This window comes from Urocitellus parryii, chromosome 12, assembly GCF_045843805.1.
Source record: "Urocitellus parryii isolate mUroPar1 chromosome 12, mUroPar1.hap1, whole genome shotgun sequence".
NCBI classification, from domain to species: Eukaryota; Metazoa; Chordata; class Mammalia; order Rodentia; family Sciuridae; genus Urocitellus; species Urocitellus parryii.
Window position 1 is genome coordinate 103,144,459 of NC_135542.1, and position 22,524 is coordinate 103,166,982.

The 22,524-nt window shown below is 42.1% G+C and overlaps 2 protein-coding genes across 2 annotated transcripts in view; one reads left to right on the forward strand and one right to left on the reverse strand.

The window, feature by feature from the left end:
- Dnah6 (dynein axonemal heavy chain 6) overlaps positions 1-436 on the forward strand; it is a 275,338-nt gene extending 274,902 nt beyond the window's left edge. The window contains exon 76 of the mRNA XM_026413801.2: positions 333-436. Coding sequence (XP_026269586.2) covers positions 333-436 — 104 coding nt within the window. The remainder of the gene's footprint in view (positions 1-332) is intronic.
- An 8,503-nt stretch (positions 437-8,939) lies between these two features.
- Trabd2a (TraB domain containing 2A) overlaps positions 8,940-22,524 on the reverse strand; it is a 133,584-nt gene continuing 119,999 nt past the window's right edge. Inside the window, 3 exon segments of the mRNA XM_077791746.1 lie at positions 8,940-9,154; positions 17,669-17,846; positions 20,799-20,999. Of these exon segments, the coding sequence (XP_077647872.1) occupies positions 8,940-9,154; positions 17,669-17,846; positions 20,799-20,999 (594 nt within the window).

Below are 22,524 nucleotides of genomic sequence, written 5' to 3' on the forward strand. Positions count from 1 at the left end.
CTACTGAGCTATACTCCCAACCCACCTCACCACTTTTTCATTTTTGGAGATAGGGTTTGGCTAAGTTGCCCAGACTGACCTCAAATTTGTAATCCTCTTGCCTCAACCTCGTGAATAGCTGGTATTATAGGTGTGTGCTACTATAGTTGGCTTCAAATCTTCATTTTATGGCACATAAACCTGAAGCTCACAGAGGACTATTTGCCTACAGGCTAGAGGCAGTCTGGAACCCAGCTGTTTCAACTTTCATTATCTTGTCTCTTTATATCTGGAAGTTATTCTTTAACTTTAACAATTCTTCCTCCCATCCCATCCCCTATATCTTTAATTAGGCCATTCAACCAACTTTGTGGTGACTATCCTTTTACCCTCCAATCGGTCCAAAGACTACTGGATTGCTAAGGGATCAGCTTTGCTCTGCCAACTGAATGAGTGAACAAATAACACATTAGTCCAGAGGTCTTCCCTGATGGAGGGGAAAGTTTGACCAATTTACATTGGAGCAAAATGATGTTACTTCTGATTTGACTTAAGGTAGTAAGTAAGTATGGCTGTTTCTCTTATGACTTAAAATAAAGTGTTCTGAGTTCTTTCTGTTAGTAATCCCGGCTTTGATGTGAAGACGGTGGGTTCTGCACCCACTTATTAAACCTGTTCCTTCATCCATGTGAGAGTCAGGCCTCTTCCCATCAGTAACCTGAGGGACCCACTGGAAGAGTCAGGACTTATCCCCTCACCTACACTGGCTCCCTTCCTCATCCCACTCATATGAAAGGTCAATGTATACTTTAGTCACATAGCCCTGGGTGCTTCTATTTCTAGACTAATTAAGGCTCTCAGAACCCAGCACCTGGGGAGTGAATACAGTGGTTGCAACAACTGGTAAAGCCAATGAGCAGGAAGATAAGATCTTGGCTATGGTGCCAGTTACCCCATTCTATGAGGTTATATTACAAACCTTGGTAGGGCCTTCATTTTCATAAAAGTGCAGGTTGCTCCTGCCCAAGTACAGAGGAATTTTCCTCCTTTATTTTAATATAAACCTGGGTGAAAACTAACCAAGTCCCCACCAGGTATGTTTGAGCCCATCACCTTAAAAGCAGAGGCTCAGTGAATAAGTGGAGCAGCCCATTTTGAGAAACATTTTATGCCATCCCTTCCAACAAGGACTATTGCTTCCTTGGCCATAACATAACCCAAGAAATTGGGGAAACCACATATATGAGCCTCTGGAAAAAGCCACACCACCCCCTTACAAAATGTGGGAGGAACAGGATCAACCACAGTGATCCTACTATCCCATTTTATCTCTGCCCCCTACCTTTATCTCCACTTCTGACAAAAGAAACTCAAGGACTTGAGTGGGACCAATAAGAAGTAGTTGTGTTTGCTCCAAATCTGGTTTAGGGTAAGTTTGATTGTCTGGGCTTGTAGCTTTGACTTCCCTTTCTTTCCTGAGGTTTTCTTGTGAGCTCATTCTCAATCAACTTGACTCAAGTTGCAAAAAAGCAATGGAATACCATTTCTATCAGAGTTCAATGCACTACTCAATGCAAAGACTACTCTTGCATATTTCAAGCAGAAATAGGAGCCAACAAAGGCACTTCTACAGCTACAGAAGTCAGAGGGTCAATATCAGGCACCATGGAAGCTATAATCCAAAGTCAGAAAGTACAGGAAAGTGTCAACCTCATAGGTGCTCCACACCCATGAAGGGGACCAGAGTATGAAGCAGAGCCTGGCCACTGCACAAACTTATGTCTGCTGGAGACTGCATGACTGCTGCCACCAATGAAGAAAAAGACACTCTGCCCACTCCTGCCTTCCAAACCTTACTCCTTGAGTCTCATTAGGCGAATCTAAATCTAGCAGCAAGGAAATCTGGAAGTTTTTAGCCCTCCTACCTCCTATAGTACATGGGACACAAAATGAAACAAAGGATCCTAAGTGCCATTGCACTACTTTTGTTAAGGCCACAAAAATGATTGAGAATGAGCTCACAAGAAAGCCTCAGGAAAGGAAAGGAAGGCAAAGCTACAAGCCCAGGCAATCAAGCTTACTCTAAACCAGATTTGGAGCAAACACAACTACTTCTTATTGGTCCCACTCAAGTCTCAAGCAGACCTACTTGGAGTTTTGTGAGCTACTCAGAGGCCTAGGAGGACCAGAAGGGAACCTTGCCACAGGGAGGAGATCCTGGTCTGAAATTTGGGGATTAGAAGAAGACAGTTCCCATTTCAGACACAATTAGGGCAGTTCTTCAATTACTTCTAGAGCTCCCCCATAAGATTTTATTTGTAAAGGGCACTGTCAGTAAACATGTAAATAATAAATAATAAGACAGGAGAGGGTAGTTTAAAAACCACTTCTTTCACAACACCCCTGAAAAGCCTGCCCATCCCCCCAGTCTCCAGCATGTCAGAAAGTCACACTAATATATGTAAAGAAGTACCTATAAGAGCACAAGGAGTACCCTACTCACCAGACCTTGAACAGAGACATACATGGCCTACTGACTGCCCTGCATCCAAAATCTGGGGCAAATTGGAAGGACAGCAGAAGGAGGGAGAGACAGGTCAAGATCTGCAGCTGAATAGTGCAAAGCCCAGGAAGAAAGCTATGATAGTTTTCAGAGGGTGTGAACGAAAGTTATTTGCCTCTTAGATTCACATCATAAAAAAGTCTACACAAAAACAGTATTTAGTTATTTCATACCATTCATTTACAATTTATTTTCATACAATTCATTATGTTACAAAACTGTACATCTCCTCCCAACACTGTTGGATAACCCAGGTCATTTGTTAGGAGGAGAAGAATCACCACTGGGCTTCTTCTTCAGATGTCTTCTCTCCTGGGTTGGGCTTATCAAGACCAGACCAAAGTGTGGAGTGCGGGAATGGCAATCCTTCAAGTAAGGTCTTGGCCTGGCTCCTCCAGTTGCTACAAGAGGGCTGTCTCTGTTGGGAAAGCAACCACCAGTCCCAAGAACACAGAAGTCCAGAGAGACAGGTGGTACTGGCCACCATCTGGCTGTGGTGGGAATGTCTGTGGTGAGGGAACCACAATTCAGCAGAGATATGCCTGTCCAGGACAGGGACCTGGAGTTGTGGGGCCATAGCACTAGGAATTCAAGAGCGGGGCACAGCAAAAGCCTACTATATACTCCAATTCCTCCAAACATCCCCTGGGTTTTTCAATTCCCCCCTTTAAAGGCAGGAATAGATATTAATATGTGGATAGGCTGCCTATATCTTTGGCCCTATTTTGTGACTTTGGCCACTACTCCCAGAAAACCAAATGACAGAGGACTTTAGCAGTCTTGCCAATTACCCCCACACTACATACACACCATTTGATTCTTGATTCAAGGATTATTTTAGGCAGGCTCCTCCTGGTCACGCTCCCCACTCATACACACAGTACACACACACCCACAGCACCTACACTTTCTTTGCAGATCATTTACTCAAAATCTAGCTTCATGTGCATACTGTGAGCTCCTTGAAGGCAGAGATCAATGTCTATATGGTTCACCCCACAGACATAGCACCACTACAACAGCAGACTTAGGAGGAACTCAATGAGCTTGGGTTTATTTTAACTGGATTGTGGATCCCAGCCTTTCTATCAGCTTTATGCCCTGCAGAACCACACTTTTCTATCCAACTCTGATCTACCCATTAGCCCTCAGAGGGCACCTTGTTTAACCACTCTCAGAAAACAAGCCCATTCCTACAGAGTCGATTCTAGCTCTGCAAAACTACAAAATTCTCCCAGATCTGCTGGGAGAAAGGGCTGGAAAAATAAATTCTTCACAATCTTCATTCTACTTTAAAAAAGACCTACCTTTACCCTCACATTTGTTGTTGTTCTTTTTTTTAAGATGTTGATGGATCTTTATTTTATTTATTTATGTATATGTGCTGCTAAAAATTGAACCCAGTGCCTTACACATACTAGGCAAGCACTCTACCACTGAGCCACAACCCCAGCCCCCACATTTGTTCTCTCACAAGCATAAACATGTGGCCCTTGCCCTGGCTTGAAGCAGCAACCTTAGATCTGGATTCATATCACAGCACAGGACAGAAGAGAAATGACTGGGAAAGGCTGCTCCCTGATTGGGCAACTCCCAGCCCTCCCAGTTTAAGAGTAACCTAGGTCTGCTCACCACCCATATGTCAGGGGAAGGAGAGATGCCAGCATGGCTCTGCCCATCTGTCTCACCTCTCTTCCAGGAAGACCCACAGGTTGTTGAACCACTGCTTCAGCACCAGGCACCTCCACTTCTTCCTGAACTTTTGTCCCGACTAGCCAAGTTGGTTGGCACTCCCAGGCAAGGGCTCATGGGGCAGTGCGTCGCAGACAGGGCTTCCAGTGCCAGTGCTGCCAAGACTGGCACTTCCGAGACAAAGATGTCCAATGGAGCCAGTGTGAGATGGGCTCTTACTCCTCTCTGTAAACTAGGGTGGAAGGGGAGGGCTGCATAGCATGGTCCTTCCTGCTCCTGTGGCTCAGGACCTCATGATCCTGCCAAGAACACCTGGTTCACAAAGCCACCTGGAAAATTGGTCATTTTGACACCTTTTTTTTTTTCCCGCCACATATCCTCACCCTGTTCTCTTAAAATCTCCTGTCCTTTGGGAGAAAACCCAAAGATTTTTTTAACTGTATATAATTACTGCACTTTCCCAACCATGAATACGTGAGTACTGTCTAGAAAGTCAATGAAGATTATAGCATTTAAAGATAAACTGTTTAAGTGCCATTTGCTCTAAAAAAAAAAAAAAGTGACCCTTAACCCTCTTGTATTCTTTTGAGAGGTTATATTGGAATAGAAATAGGTTCTCTGTTCCTTGGTGGCCACCCAATCCCCATGTGAAGTGCTGGCTCATAGGGCTGGCCTCTAACACTTTTCACCAGGTCTGCCTTTAAACCATCTCTCCCAAAGGTAACATATATTTTTACAACTTATGGGAAACTCAGACTTGCTTCTAGTTTTCCCCTAAAGGTAATTATAGTCCCCAAACACCACTTTCAGTGAAAAAAATTAAGCCATCAGAAGGGCCAAGTTTCTTCCTACAGTAGGACTTTTATCAAGGATTTAGTTGGGGGATAGAAGAAGAGTGCCATAAGAGAAGAATTCTACTCATTATCTCCTGATGTAGGCCATGAGGGATTTTATGCTCCCATCTATCTGCCTAAGAAGGGGAGCAGGGGGACTTTCCTTCCCCAGTGATGTGGGTGCAGACAACCAGCATATAAGAAATCATTTACTCTGCTCTTGATTCAACCTTGATGAAATGTCTACCTGCCAGAAGCTGGCCTCAACTCTGACTAACAACCTGGCAGAACCTCACAGATCAGTTACTATTAACCACCATGTGTGAAAAAGGGAAGAGGTATAAGAGAAGTAAGCAAGGGAAAGACCTATACAAGGTTAAAAAAAAAAAGTAATTCCTCAAGTGGAAGAGAAAGAAAACAAAAGGCCACTACTCTTACTCTGATTCTGAGGACCCCATAAACATAAAGTCACAGCTAGAAGGTTTCTAGAGGACAAGAACTATTATAGTCATTATTCTCCTTAGCACAATACCTGGCACACACTGCGACACCATTTAGATGAATCCTTCATTGCAGCAACAAAGAAACTGGGCCTGCAGAAGGAGGGTGCCCTACTCAAGGCTCTCCAAGATTTGGAGAATTTAAAGAATGTGGTATCTAGAAAAAAGCCCAGGCTTGGAGCTTTGGATGAGATTATTAACCTTTCTGAGTTTCTGACACTTGGGTAAAGTTAACATCTCACCTGTGAGGATCAGACAACCTATGCAGTATGTTTCAATCGGTGCTAAGCACACAGTTTTTCTACTCTGGCCCTTAACCCTTCCCCATTGGCCCCTTCTCTCTGATGCTCCTTTGGAGATCTTATCCTCCACCTTTGCCTCAAAGAACCACAATTAGCAAGTTGATCACTAGATCTCTCATATACCGCCACTGGCTAAATGAGTGCCCATGGGTTATCACAACAATAATAATATTTACAAATCAACCAACTCTAGTTGAGACCTACTTTATGCCAAGTGCCAGGATAGAGACTTTTGGGAACTTACTTTTGAGAAAAAATAGATACTTATCCTGAAGGCTCTAGAAGAAAAAAAGAGCTCTTACTCAAAGCCATACAGAAGAACAAACCAAATAACTTAGGATCATGAAGATGGTGACCCCAGGCTGTAGGAGTAGAGGATGTGGTGTATGCACTGAAGTCACAGATTCCAATAGCAAGAACTGGGATTGAGGATAGTGAATGAATCCCTAGCAGAGGAAAATACATGAACAATGGTGAAAAGGCTGGAAACTAAAAGATGGGAGAAAGGGCAAAAAGAGAGGGTTTTAGAGGTGAAGGGGTCTGACTTCTATCCTGGCTCTGTCTAGCTGGGTGACCTTTCACAGTGTTTTCATCATTAAATAGAAATTTCCACCTAGCTGCTGGTTTTGAGAAGAGTCTACAAGAACCTGACTACCACCTGATAATCCATAAATAAATCCTTCTTTTTCTCTACTGAAAAATGTGAGCATCTCAGCTTGATGAGAGAACAGATTCCCAGCCCTCTCTGTGCATCACTATCTCCTGGAGAGCTCTTTAAAATAGTTTCCTTCTGTGAAGTGTCTGTTCAGTTCCTTTGCCCATTTATTGGTTGGGTTATTTGTGGGGTTGTTTGTTTATTTTGGTGTTAAGTTTTTTAGTTCTTTATCCCTGAAACTAATGCTCTCTGTGAGGAGGAGGTGGCAAAGATTTTCTCCTATTGTGTAGGCTCTTCACACTTTTGTTTGTTCCTCTGCTGTGAAGCAGCTTTTAGTTTGATGCCATCCCATTTATTGCCCATTTATTGATTCTTGATTTTACTTCTTGCACTTTAGGAGTCTTATTAAGGAAATCAGTTCCTGAGATGATATGTTAGAGTGTTGGGCCTACATTTTCTTCTTGTATGTACAGGGTTTCTGGTCTAATACCTAGGTCCTTGATCCACTTTGAGCAGAGTTTTGTGCAGGGTGAAAACAGGAGCTAAATTTCATTCTACTGCAACAGACACTTCACAGAAGAAGAAATATAATTAGTCAACAAGTATATGAAAACTACATTGAGATTCTTTCTTGCTTCAGTCAGAATGGCAATCATCAAGAATACAAGTAACAATAAATGTTGGTGAGATGTGCGGAAAAAGGTATATCATACATTGTTGGTGGGACTGCAAATTGGTGAAGTCACTCTGGAAAGCAGTATGTAGATTCCTCAGAAAACTTGGAATGAAACCACCATTTGACCCAGCTATCCCACTCCTTGGGAGTATATCCAAAACATTTAAAAATCAGCATTCTACAGTGACAGGACCATATCAATGTTTATAGAAGCTCAATTCATAATAGCTAAACTATGAAACCAATAAGTTCCCTTCAATAAGTGATTGGATAAAGAAAATGTGATTCACATACACAAACACACACACACACACACACACACACACACACACACAGGAGTATTACTTAGCCATAAAGAATACTGACCTTATTATATTTGTCAGCAAATAGATGGATCTAGAGACTATCATGCTAACTGAAATAAGCCAATCCCCAAAAAACCAAAGGTTGAATGCTTTCTTTGATATGTGGAAGATAACACAAAATATGGGTGGGTGAGGGGAAGAATAGAAGTGCAGTAGATTAGACAATGGGGAATTGAAAGAAGGAAGGGGGGATAGGAAAAGGAAAGACAGTGGAATGGATCTTACATAATTTTCCCACGTACATATATGAAAACAACACAGTGAATCCCACCATCACACCATCATGTACATCCATAACGATGGAATCCTAACTTGAATAAAATACATTCCATGATTATATAATTATATAAAAATATATTCTGCTGTCAAATATAACTAAAATAGCTGGGTCAAATGGTAGTTCCATTCCAAGTTTTCTGAGGAATCTACATACTGCTTTCCAGAGTGACTGCACCAAAACAGAATCAATAAATAAATACTGTTTCCTCACCTTCCTTTCACCAGGGGCTGATATCAGGATTAGAGGCAGAATTAGACAACTAACAAGACACAGAACAAACACACACACACACACACACACACACACACACACACACCATGTACACCACATATGTGCACTCCACACATACTATCCATGACACAACAGACCACACATGCACACCACACACACACTCGCCGAGCAAGTCCTCTCTAGTACCCCGAAGGGATAGCTGTCAAGCCCCAGCTCAGTCAACACCCCAGCCTTCCTGGAAGACAATCCAATAGATGGAGACCCACAGTCTCCCTGCCTCAAGCAGAGAACCACTCAGGGAAGGGCTTTCCCTCCAGATCTGAGAAAAGAACAGGCAGGAGAGTGGCTGGGCAGGCAGTAGAGCTGACTCAGGGAGGGATGGTACTTTAGTCAGGGAAAGCAGCATTAGCAAAGGCAGTAACATAGCAGGAATAGAAGATTTTCTGATGCAAGTGGTAATGCTAGAAAAGAGATCTGAATGCCAAGACACTGGACTTTTTATTAAAGAGAACAAGTAATCTTGGAAGGTTCTGAGTAGAGGATACTTGAAAGATTAGTCCCACAGAATGGTAAAGAATGAATCAGAAAGAGAAACGCCTGGAATGGGCCATGGCCATTGTAAAGGAGAACAACAAATCCCAAGGAGGTTTTTCTGGAAGAAGCCAAGTGCCTTGTAGAAAATGGGAAATGGAAAGAGCATTAATCCCTGAGGCCTCCAGGACCCTGGGCAACCTTCCCTCCACATTCCCTTCCCCCTAAATGCTGCTAAAAAAGAGTTCACAGCACCCTCAGCAGTCCCAAGTACCCACCCAGTCACCCATGTCTGATACAACCCCAGCCATCTAATGTCCATCAGTGTCCATCTAATGACCATTCTCCTGGGCCCCAAGGAAACGACCATGCTGTGGTCCTCTGGAGCCTCTGAAGATAACAGCCACCCTGGCACCCAGGCAGCCAGTCCCCTTGCTGCTGCCTACCCAGATACAACCAATTGTTGATGGGACATCTAGCCAGGGCATGTTCTCATGGCCTTTGCAATGCAACACATCCAGCACTATGTTGTTGCTCATAAAACAGTCTACAGTGAGAAAAATGAGCAGAAACACTATAGTTGTCAGGACCACCCAATATACTCCCCAGCCACACACCAAGAACAAAGAAATCATCCTGCCTATCCCTTTCCCAACTGTGCATCACAGTACAGTTTCAGAGAGATTCTAAAATTGGGCCTCATGACAGCCCTGCAAGGCAGGCAGGGCATGATAAGTGTGTTTCAGAGATGAAGACACTGGAGATCAGAGCAATGTAAGATCAGAGCTGCATAGGGGGGAAGGCAATGTGGAGGGAAGGTTGCCCCTGGTCCTAGAGGCCTCAGAAATGCTCTTTCCATTTCCCACTTTCACTGGAGATGAGGACACTGAAAATGAGAGCAACGGGAGAGTTTGCCTGGAGTTACTGAATCAGTAAGCACTCATTCAGTCCCACAGCTAAGGATAGAAAGAACCTGAACATCAAACTCCCAATGTAGTAAGACTTCCCAGAGGAGGTGACATTTGCACAGGATTCTAAAGGATGGGAGCTGGTCTGGGGAAAATGAGACAGTTTCCACCTATGGAGAAATGCAAAGGTGCTCCCTGGGGAAGCAAGCAGGCTGGTGGGATTGAATGAGTGCTTACTACCCAATCATCACTTTCCAACAAAAGCAACCTAGTCTGAGAAGTTCTCTTCTTAGATGTTTCTGCATAGGACAGGAGGCATTATAGTTTAGGAGCCACAATCAGGGATTCCAGGAGCCTACAGCACCACCACAAATAATAGCAAGATCAACCAGAAGGAACACAGAAGCCCTGGTTCCTAGTTTCACTTATGGAAATCCTCATGCAGGGAAGGGGTATCTGGCTCCATATGTGATGTTTCTTGGCAACCACTGTGTCCTAGGGTACCCCTCACTCTAGGCCTTCCTTTGAGGATTCCCACTCCAATGATCTTTTTAGTAAAACCATTAGCTCCCAACCCCCTTCTCCCTGCAGCCTAGACCAACTCTAACCAGAAACAGACCTAATAATTGGGAGTGGGGAGAAGCTATCACCACTGGCAAGGTAACCCTGGTAAACCAGGAGCCCAAAAGTTAGCATGAGCTGATTTAAGATTAACACAACATCTAAATAAGAAAAAAAAAAATCTTGTCTTTAACCACTCATAGTATTATATTTATTTACTTAAGAATGAGGAAATGGGAATTGGAACAAGTGATTATTTATAGCTTCTGCTGAACACCCTTGACTTTTCCAAAGGTGAGCTCCATTTCTTATTTTCATACTTTGTCTCCAGATCCCAATGACAAAAGCTACTGTTTGATATTAAAGCTTCAGTACTTCCAGTTTTTGGTTATCCTCATTTTGCAATCAAATATTTTCTTAACCACACTGATTTTTTTTTTTGGGGGGGGGGGTATTGCTGGGGATTGAATCCAGGGCCTCATGGATTCTAGGAAAATGCTGTATCCCAAATCCAGCTTTTTAAATTTTAAAATGCTGGAGGTAAGGGTGTCAGCAACCCCACCTGAGAAGGCATAGGGAGAAAGAAGCCACAGAAAAATAATTATTCTAATAAGAACCATCCTGGGGCTGGGGATGTGGCTCAAGTGGTAGCACGCTCACCTGGCATGCGTGCGGCCTGGGTTCGATCCTCAGCACCACATACAAACAAAGATGTTGTGTCCGCCGAAAACTGAAAAATAAATATTATAAAAATTAAAAAAAAAAAAAAGAACCATCCTGATCCCTCCTGACACCTGGGTGCCCAGGGGCTGTGAGAGTTCCATTCAGGGATACATTAGCATCATAAATTATATCCTTAGAATCAGAGAAGCCCAGGTGTTCCAATGTCACTTCACACCATCTTCACCAGCACAAAACTTATCCAAAGGCCCACCCTCTAAACTACCCAGATCAAAATATGCTGTCTAGCCTCCCACCTGCCCAGAACACACATCTAACTTAACCCTTCATTGAGCACCCCATTAATGTATTACTAGACAAGCCCTTGGACCTGAGAAGGGTGGGGAAAGCTTTGGACACAGCTGTGCCTAAGCGCCTCTCACCCAACCAGGGAGGTAACTCAAATCAGGGGAAGCTCTTGGGAAATCAACTGAGTCTAGCAAGAGCAGAAGGTAAAAGCTCCAGTGCCCAGGCACTTTGCGTCTCTGCTACCCAGATGTGTACTTTAGTAAGACAAAGCTTATGTTCACACCAGGGAACAAGCCAGGGGAAACTGGGGCCTACACCACTGTCAGGTACCTAAAGAGTAAAACCCTGGCTAAAAGCTTTGTTTGAAAAAGTCATTTGTTGAGACAGGAAGGAGTTGGACATAGTGTAACAATCCAAATATGAAACTTAAGTCTTATAAAAGAGGGAAACCACTCACACAGATTTGAGAGGCACCATGAAAGAAACAGCAATTTATTTTGTGGCAGAATTCTTCAATCAATAAGATATAGAAGACAAACCTCTCATTTTTTATAACAGTTTTATTCAAACAATTACATAAAGTAAGATCTATTATTTTTACATGAAATTCTATTTTTTATTTTAATTTGTTATAATGACAGAATTCATTACAATTCATATTACACATATAGAGCACAATTTTAAGATCTATTCTTTTAAAGCATACAATTCAGTGATTTTTTACTCTATGTGAGAACATATAGAGTAGTTAGGCAAATTAAGATATCTATGATGTCTCTAGATGATACAATCTAATTGGTCCACCATTGTATACATAGTCTACCTGTATTAGCTTTTTTGTTGCTATGACTAAAAGACCTGACAAGAACAATTTTAGAGGAGGGAAGTTTATTTGGGGGCTCACAGTTTCAGAAGTCAGTCCACAGACAGCTGGCTCCATTCCTTGGGACTCACAGTGAAGTGGGACACCATGGCAGAAGAGTATGACAGAGGGAAGCAGCTCACATGATAATCAAGAAGCAGAGAGAGAGAGTCCACTTGCTAGATACAAAATATATACCCCAAAAGCACATCACCAAGCACCTTCTCCAGCCACACCCCATCCACCTTCAGTTACCACTCACTCAGTTAATCCCATCGGGGGACTAATTCACTGATTGGGTTAAGGCTCTCGTAGCCGGATCATTTCACCTCTGAACGTTCTCGCACTGTCTCACATGTGAGCTTTTGGAGGACAACTAATATCTAAGCCATAACATTATCACTAACAGAAACATTGTCATGCAGCACATAACAATATTTACCATAGTTCTCATTACCAGATTCATGTCCAGCTTTCAATAAAAATGTAAAATTATGCTAAAAAATGAGAAAAATAACAGTCCAAAGAAACAAAGTAAGCATCAGACTCAGACATGATAAAGATTCTTGAATGATCAGATAGGAATATGGCTGAACTGAAAAGCATTATCAATGAAATGGATCTAAAATTTATAAAATACTTCATCCAACAATGGAAGAAAACACTCTATTTTACTCATGTGGAATATTCACCAAGATAGACCACATTCTGGGTCATAAAACATGCCTCAGCAGATTTAAAAGAATAGAAATCTTACAACATAAGCTCTCAGACAATTAAATTAAACTAGAAATCGATAACACAAAGGTACCCCTCAAACCCCAAATACATAAAGACATTTTAAAAATAGAACATTGGTCAAAGAAGTTTCCTGAAACTTTAGAGAAGATTAAACTAAATGAAAGTGGAAATAAAACATTAAAATTTGCAGGAAGCAGCAAGAACAATGTTTAGAGGGAAATTCACACAATATGTATTTATTAGAAAAGAAAGATTAAAATCAATAAAACCTTTTATTTCACTTGCCCTATACTGAAGACTTTAATTCTGACATCTTTATGATGTGGATACCATGTGCCACCCCATTTTACAGTCAAGAGAACCAAGGCACTAGGACGTAGGAGGCTTGTTGGCCAAGGTTGCACAGGTATAATGGCAGAGCTGGGATTTACATCCAGGCAATCCCACTCCAAACTCCACATACTTTTTAAAAAATTTTAGTTGTAGATTTCACAATAGCTTTATTTTGTTTATTTAGGTTTTTTTAATGTGATACTGAGGATTGAACCCAGTGCCTCATGTGTGCTAGGCAAGACTCTACCACTGAGCCATAACCCCAGCCCCAAACTCTACATCCTTAACTCTCTGCTACAGGCCAATCTCATGAGACACCCACAACCTCTGTGACTGAACTGAACAGGTGACATGTGCTAATGCCTATACCTACTCACAAAGACAGTTTGGTGACATCTATGGAGAACAACAAGAAATTCTCCCAGCTCCTGAAAGGGCAGACAAGTCATTTCTCTATTCTTTTAAAAACAGGAAATTCTTTCATCCCTGAGATGTTTTTTCTTATCTTCATAAAGAGATTTGACAGAGAGGGAAAAATGTCTTTCTTTTTAATTCAAGGCTATCCTGGACAACCTGGCAAGACCCAGTCTCCAAATAAAAAAGAAATAAATTAAAAGATTTGAGGATGAGTCTCTGTGGTAGAGCACCACTGGTTCAACCCTTAGCACTGCAAAAAAAAAAAAAAGAGTAATAAAAATAAAGTGATACCATCTTATAAAATGTGTTACCTTGAGGAGAGAACCCACACAGAAAAGAATTTTGAGATATAAGTTGTTATAATACCACAAATATCCTCAAGTGTGGGAGGCCATCCTTGCACGTGATTTGAGTTACCTCCCTGGCTGGGAGAGACGCACTTAGGCACAGCTGTGTCCAAAGCTTTCCCCACCCTTCTCAGGTCCAAGGGCTTGTCAGTTCGGAGGCATGTCTGGCCACTACCCTAAAGACCCAATCATCGCCCCTGACCTTGGGATGCTGCCCCCCTTAATCTTCATTGGATGGGATTTTCCCCAGAATTTTTTCTTCCCCAATAAAAGTCCACTCCCTGGCGTGTTTTTTCTCTCTCTCTCTCTTGCTCTCTCCTTCTCTCCCCTCTTCAGTAAACCTCAATACCACAATGGGTGGCTGAAGACTGGAGCTAGGAGGAGCCATCCTGGAGCTGGTTTAAAGGTAATTAGAGTCTTGTCTCTTTAATTCAAAACTCCCTAAAGATTTCTCACGTTTTGAACCTTCATTCATGAAGCTGGTGCTGGTCGCAGGTTAAACTCAAGACAATGGACAAATATAAGTTTGTACCTTTGACAGAGCTCCCTGGCTGCCATGCAGTGCAGGCAGCCTATTGGTCTCTGCCAAGAAGTGGCAGTGGAATAGGGAGCAGCACAGTAGCAGCATGGAGCCCATAATATAGGCAGGGTACACCTGAGGTGCAATGAGGCAGCACCAAGATGAGCCAAGCCACGCTGACCTGTCACCCCAGCATCAGCATGGCCGCACACAGTGAGGTGCTGCAGCCCCATCTCAGGGCCTTAAAATCCCATTCCCTGACCTGCCACAAAAAAAATGGAAGTGGGCAAACTTGAATGGAAGTTGGGACTCAAGAATTGACCAATAGTATTACTATGTTTCCAAGTCCTAATTAGCATAAGTTTGGACCAATAGCAGTGAATCAAGTGCTATACAAACCCCTAGATTAGCACACTCCAGTAGAGAACACCTGCTATTGGGTCCCCTCTTACACTCACTCATCCTGATCAGTGGCATTCATTCTTCAAATTCACGAGACAAGAACCCTGAAAGAAGAAGAAATAGATGATGAACTGCTGGGGTCTGCTGCAACATTGGAGGGCATGGCCCACTGCCACAGTCTGTCTGGGCACAATTCAGGAGCCACTTGTCAAAAGAAACTAACTTTATTTTTAGAACTACAAACGCCAAACAAAACAGCTCCTCAGTAAAAAACCCTCAGAGCCCAACTGCCATCACCGGCTTCCCACAAGCCCCTCACCCCCACACCAGCCCCTCCACCTCCCACAATCCTCCTGCTCTTGAGGCCGATTGGCTGAGTTGTGTGGGCGGAGCCAAAGAAGTCCCCCAATGAGCAGCTCCATGGAGGAGCCAATCAGCTAGATGTTGCTGGGGCCGCTGTGAGCCAATCATCAGCTGGCAGCTGGAAGTTTGCTGGCAGCTGGAAGTTTGCTGGGGCCCCTTTGGCTGTGGCTCTCAACAGCCCACCATTAAGAACTGCAACACTTCTTGGCCGCAGAGGCCTGCAGCTTGCGCAGACCCCACCTGGCAGCAGAAGCAGTGGATCAAGATTCATCTCAAAACTCTAGTTTCACCTTCAAAAACTACAGAAAGAAGAGTAATTTAAGGATAAATCAAGCAGAAAGGAAATAAGAAAAATTAAAGCAGTAATCATGAAAATAAAACCATGAAATCAATACAGAAAGTCAACAAAGCCAAAAACTGGTTCTTTGAAAAGATCAATATAATTAATAAACCTCTAGTCAGGCTAACAAGGGGGAAGAGAGAAGACACAAATTGCTAATATTGGAAGTAAAAGAGGAGTCATCACTACTGATCCCTGGAATAGTAAAAGGATAATAAAAGAATATGATGAACAACTTTAGGTCCACAAATCTGGGAACTTAGATGAAGCCAATCCTTCTTCCCAGGGTACATCATTGTTGTTATCTGCTGTTGTTATTGTTATTTTGCCATTTGTTTGTTTGTTTGTTTGTTTAGTCACTTGCAAGGACTTTCTGTAAAGTCAGGATTCTTTGATAGGTGTGGCCACTGAAGTCTCTAGTCAGTTAACTTAGTGGTCAGCTAAAGACTGTTCAGAGATTTCCTTAAACATCTTCAACCAGTAAGTCTCCCAGCCTCTTCAAAGAGAGGCTATATGAGTTTGGAGCATGCCTTCAATGTTCCAGCAGGCAGTTTACAACCCTGCCTTAGTTTTTCTTCTGTGCAGACAGAGGTGAGAGATTAGGACCTTCTGAGGTCTTTCCTGGGCATGTACATAGCCTTTCTCTTACACTTGGCCCTTTGAGATTCCCAATAATATGTGAGAACTTTTCAAAATCCCATATGGTACATCTCATATCCATTTTGCTTTTTTTTTTGGGGGGGGTCAGTCTGTTGTAAGCCCCAATTATTGTTGTCATGGGCAGCTATGACTACTGCCACTGCCACTGACTATTTTCAACAAACCCCCTAAGAATATGGCTATTTAGAGAATGAGCTTTGAGTCAGGTCAAATGAACATAAGCTTGAAATGAAACTTTTAGGGAACTATGAGATAAATTAAATAATGATAATTCTTCAAGGATGGAGCCTCAGGGAAATCCAAACCCATTATCTCCCCTCCAGTAATTATTAAGCAACCAGTTGTTATGGCTACTGAGTTTAAAGGTTGTGGATTTTCAAGACAAAGCTAGGAAGAAGCTGGGACAAAGAGGATAAAATAGAGCAAGTTAAATGCCACTAATCTCTAGTTTTCTTAAGTAAACATACCCTGGGCTGTTTCGAGCCTTTATTTAATTTCTAGAGCTCTGTAAAGGTTGATATTGACCATTTTTTCCTAGTGTTCTCATTGCCTTTTATGGAGGAGCATGTTTGGAGCAGCCTTTATTCTGTTATTCTGCAAGTGTTAATCTCTAAACTCACATTTTGCTGGTAAAGAAACTGAGAAAGGTGACTTGTCCAAATTAATGAAGAGTTATGGTTTGGATCTTTAATGTGCCCCAAAGGCTTATGTGTTGTCCCCAGTAGGTGACACCACTGAGAGGAGGTTGGACTCTTTAAGAGGTGGGGCCCAGTAAAAGGAAGTTAGGTCATTGAGGTTCTCCTTAGGGGAAATACTGGGACCCTACACTCTTCCTCTTTCTATTTTCCTACCTGCTGTCATGAGGTGAGCAGTTTCCTCCACCATGTGTGTCTGCCATACATGATATACTGTCTCACCACAGGCCTAAAAGCAAGTGAGCCAAGCAATCATGGACCGAAACCTTTGAAACTGTGAATCAAATAATTCTTTTCTCCTTTTAAGTTGATTTGTCTCAGGTATTTGTTACAGCAATGGGAAGCTGACTGATACACAAAAACAGTGGAAGGATCGGAAAGGACAAAACCTAGTCCTTCTGCACACTGCCCAGCCTCTGGCTTTTCTGTCCTTCATTTCTCGGGCTCCAAAGAATTATGGGTTAAAAATCACTCAAAAGCAGGATAGAAATTATTTCAAAAAGCCCAGAAAAGGAAATAATTCCCCCCCTCCAAGTGTATATTAATATTTAACAATGGCTTATGTGTCAACCCCAGGCCTAACATTGGGAGGCTCACAGGAAGGGAAATGAAGATAAACAAACATTAGTGACAGTTTTTTTAAAAAAAAAAAAAAGGTATCAGAAAGAAGCTGGGATTGAGTGCTGAGTTCAGGACAGAGAGATGCCTTCCCAGCTGACTCATATGTTACTAAGCTCCTGTATGGAGGGAAAACAATGAATAATGTCACATATACTGGGCCCTCCAGCAACATTTACACCACATTGGATTCCCAGCACCAGCTGGAGCTACTTTGCAACTGAAGTGAGTCACTACTGATGTCAACACAGGCCCTGAGTAGGGGCTTTGCCTCAACATTCCCCCCACAGAGGCAGCAGATCCCAGAGTCTATCTAATAAAAGGCTGCCAGCTCTGAAAACAAAGAAAAAGCCCTTGTCAGGGAACTCCTCCAAAAGTGCCTTCCCTTGCTCCTCCATTCTCTCATTCCACTTGTAGATCAGCTCTTGACAGAAGTCGCTGTTGATCTCCTGAGCAGTGATGTGTTCCTGAGGCTGGAGCATGGCATTTATGAAATTGGGAACCTCTACCACAAGAAAAAGAAAAAGAAAACAAGGGCAACAGGGTAACTAACAAAGTTGCTTCATTTAAGCATCTAATCCTGCGGCCTGGATGACAAGTTAAGAGAAGGGTGAGGGGGGACACACTATTCTTGGTGTCTCCTGTCTGCTACACTTCTGACTATAACCAAAGTGAAAGAATATTAAGTGAAGTTCACTGAAAAGCCTTAAAATAATAATAAAAATAATTTAAAAAATAATAAAAAGGCTTAAAACTCAGATTTAAAATAATACTTCCATTCCACTTAAAAGATTGTGTTTGGTGCTATGTATGTATTAGAGACCATATCTTTGTGCCGCAGTCTGGCTGGGCAAAATAATCTTGAGGGTGACAAGCAACTTGTGAAGATACATCGGGAGCCGCTTTATTGCAGGACAGCAGAGGTATATATACTTAATTAATTACACACAGCTTATCTTAATTAACATAAACTAGATACAGCAGTCAACCAATAAGGAATCCTCATCATCTTAATGATTACACACAGCTTAACTTAATTGACATAATCTAGACACAGCAGTCAGTCACTAAGGAATCTCTATCATCTTAATGGCTTGCTGGCGTTACTTCTCAAACCACTCCTCTTGGCAAAGTGCCAGGTGCCATCTTAACTTGGTTGTGGTCCTCATCATCTTTGTATAGTCCATGCACAGTTTTAACTTGATTCACACTTTTTTCATAAAAGAAATGTTACATGATTACAGATCTTAATCATTTTGATTCCACTACCCAAAACATGGCGTTTCTTCTTTACAACTATTTTTTTGTTTTAATTAGTTATACATGACAGTAGAATGCATTTTGATACATCATATATAATGGAGTATAATTTCTCATTCTTTTGGTTATACATGATATAGAATTATATATGTACATAGGGTAAAAGTGTCTGATTCATTCTACTATCCTTTCTATCCCCATACCCACTCCCCTCCCTTCATTCTCCTCTACTTAAAGTACTCTCCTCTTCCTTAGCTCCCCACATTGATATGCATCAGCATATCAGAAAACATTTGGCCTTTGGTGTTTGGGTATTGGTTTATTTCACTTAGGGTGATATTTTCCAGTTCCATCCATTTACCAGCAAATGCCATAATTTCATTTAAGGCTGAGTAATATTCCAATACACACACACACACACACACACACACACACACATTTTTTTATTCATTCATCTACTGAAGGGCACCTAGGTTTGTTGCATAGTTTAGATATTGTGAGTTGATCTTCTATGAACATTAATATGGCTGCATCACTGTAATATGCTGATTTTAAGTCCTTTGGGTATAAATCAAGAAGCAGGATAGCTGGGTCAAATGGTAGTTCCATTCCAAGTTTTCTGAGGAACCATACCACTTCCATAATAGTTGTACCAATTTGCATTCTCACCAGCAATGTATGAGTAGGCCTTTTTCCCCACATCCTGGCCAACATTTATTGTTATTTGTATTCTTGATAATTGCCATTTTGACCCAAGGAAATAAAATCTTAGAGTAGTTCTGATTTGCATTTCTCTAATTGCTAAAGATGTTGAACATTTTTCATATATTTGTTGATCAATTGTATTTCTTCTGTGAAGTGTGTGTTCAGTTCCTTAGCCCATTTATTGATTGGGTTATTTGGGTTTTTAGTGTTAAGTATTATGAGTCCTTTATATATCCTGGAGATTAATGCTCTATCTAAGGTGCATGTGATAAAGATTTTCTCCCATTCAGTAGGCTCTCTCTTCATGTTATTGGTTGTTTCCTTTGCTAAGAGGAAGCTTTTTAGTTTGAATCCATCCCATTCATTGATTCTTGATTTTCCTTCTTATACTTTAGGGGTCTTGTTAAGGAAGTCAGAGTCTAAGCCAACATATTGAAGATTTGGGCCTACTTTTTCTTCTACTAGGTGCAGGGTCTCTGGTCTAGGGCCTAACTCTTTGATCCACTTTTAGTTGAGTTTTGTGCAGGTTGAGAGATAGGAGTTTAATTTCATTTTGTTACATGTGTATATCCAATTTTTTCAGCACCATAGAGAAAAATAGGCTATCTCTTCTCTAGTGAATCCAAAAACATTTCAATAAACATTTACCTGTTTTATAAATTTTATACATTTAACATTTTTATTATTTCTCCACTTCCTATTTCTCTCTCTTGGGTAAATATTTCATGAGATGAGGACACTGGTCCTAGAGGGGAGAGACAACACACTCCACTATTTCAGAAGCTGAGTTGGCACTGGCCACTTACTTCCACAAGATTCTAGAGGGGGAGGGGTGAAGAGAGGGGAAGAGAATGTTCCAGAGTTCCATGGCAGCTTGCTCAAAAAGCCTAGTAAACATCTGTCTCACCTTTCTCCTGTTGGGGGGCTGAGATCCTCTGAGACCTGACAAGTCACTTGGCTCCCCTTGATGGTCCACAGCAAAAGGCCTGTCCTAGGCATACACTGACACCACCACAACATGGCCACACTCATTCAGTAATAATGCAGGATAGAATGATCTTGGCAGTGCCCCATAAGAATTCCACAAGCATTCTAGGTTCAGTGTGCATACCGGTAATCCCAGCTCCTCCAGACACTCAGACAGGAGGATCACAAGTTTTGCTCCATCATTTCTCAAAAGTGTCAAGTCAATCAAGAGGCCAGTGGATTTGGATACCTTCCTCTCCCTGACAGCTGATTCATGGGGCCTGCTGCTGAACCCTCTGAAGCTTCACCCTGAACTGCAATCTTGGAATTAGTCCTGATCAATACCCCTCTCCATTCTTAGAAGCTTCAAAAAGAATGCTCATTAGCTGAAGTATCTCAGTCAATGACATCTAAATCTGCCAATTTTATTTTTAGAGCCCTACATGACACCTGTCCTTGGTACACCCAGATGCCTCTGGGTGATGTCTTTGTTCCTCATCTCAACAGAAGGCAAGGCCACTCACCAGGGAGCTGCTATGGCTGAAGATGACAGAGCTGAGGTCGTCACAGTTATAGAGTATAATGAGATGGTTCATGATATAGGTCATCTGAGATCTGACGAGTCACTTGGCTCCACTTGATGGTCGACAGCAAAAGGCCTGTCCTAGGCTGCCTGCTCACAGGCTCTTCTGCTGCAGGAGGGTCTGGTCCAAAGCAAATATAACCTGAAGGATGGGAAAAAACACAACTCCCTTTTAAGTTCAATGACAAGGCAACTGTTTGCTTATTTCTCTTGTCCACAGCTGGCAATAGCCTCATCTCTCATTATACAAGGATCCTGTTGCTAAAAAAGAGAGCACAAACCCCTGGCTGGTGCCCAAAGAAAAGGAGGCCTAAATCAGCCCTGATCAGATCACATCTGGGAAAGAGTTCTAAGAGAAACACAGACAACCTGGAACTCTTCCATGAGAGCTACATGGAGGTAAGGAGACCCAAGAGCTGGCCTGTGGGAAATGACTGGAAAATCTAGGAGATGGGAAAGAGAGCAGACTAGGAACACACAGACAGGCCTAAATACCAGTAGGTTCCAAATACATGTAGGACTGCACAAGAATCTATCGATATACACACATCTTTTCTAACCATCAGTGTAGTATTGCAGTTAATGAATTCACTAGATCCAATGGTGGTTTAATGAAAGTTAATGTTAAAAAAAAAAAAGGAAAAGAGAGCTAAATGAAATTTGCCAAGTTTTATTTATATGGAACTTATCAGAGTCTTTGATACACTAATGAGCAACATAGTTCTTCCTGAGTGGGAAAAGAGCATGCTTACTTGAGTAATATATCACAAGATCATCTATGATGAGAAATCAAGATTCAAGGAATTTTGCTAAACAAGGAATTCTGTCTGGCACTGGAGAGCTACAGGAAAGGGGGTCTGACATCATGTGAGATATTCCCTAAAAGATTATGGACAACACTTAAGATCCTGTGGAATTTTCTATCACCTTTTCCTAGAAATGGATATAGATATATAATCTCTGACAGCTACTTTTCCATCTGCTTCTCAAGTAATCAATGTATAAGATGCTGTCTTTGCTGGGACATTTTCTCCTTTGCACAAATGTTCTCAGTCCATCAAAGCACTCTGACCAGAGGTCTTCACTAAGACAATTTCAACTCTCCAGGGACAGCACAAAGGTCTCATGTCAACAAAACACCCTCATTAGTCCCAGCAACCCACCCCCCTTTTAAAATATGTTTTAGTTACTGATGGACATACTACCTTTATTTATTTATTTTTATGTGGTGCTGAGAATCGAATCCAGTGCCTCACACATGCGAGGCAAGTGCTCCACCACTGATCCACAAGACCAGCTCCCCCGCCCCCCCCCTTTTCCTCTTTCACACACTGTCCTCCTCATTTTCATGGGAAAAACAAAAAGATGTGTTGATTTGCTCCCCACAGGCCATTGTGGCATGGGCCTATCTGCACACATGTGTCTTGTCTTAGTATGTTTGTGCTGCTACAACAAAATCCCTAAACTGTGCGGTATATAGACATTCATAAAGTCCAAGATGAAGGCACCAGTCAGTATTTGGTCTGATGAGCGCGCTCTTGCTGTGTCTTTGCATGGCAGAGGCAGAAAGGCCAGCCAGCCAGTGCTGTAGGAAACCTCTTTTATAAGGGCCTTAATGCCCTTCCTGGGAGAATGCCTTGTGACCTGTTCCCCTTTTAAGGTCCCCA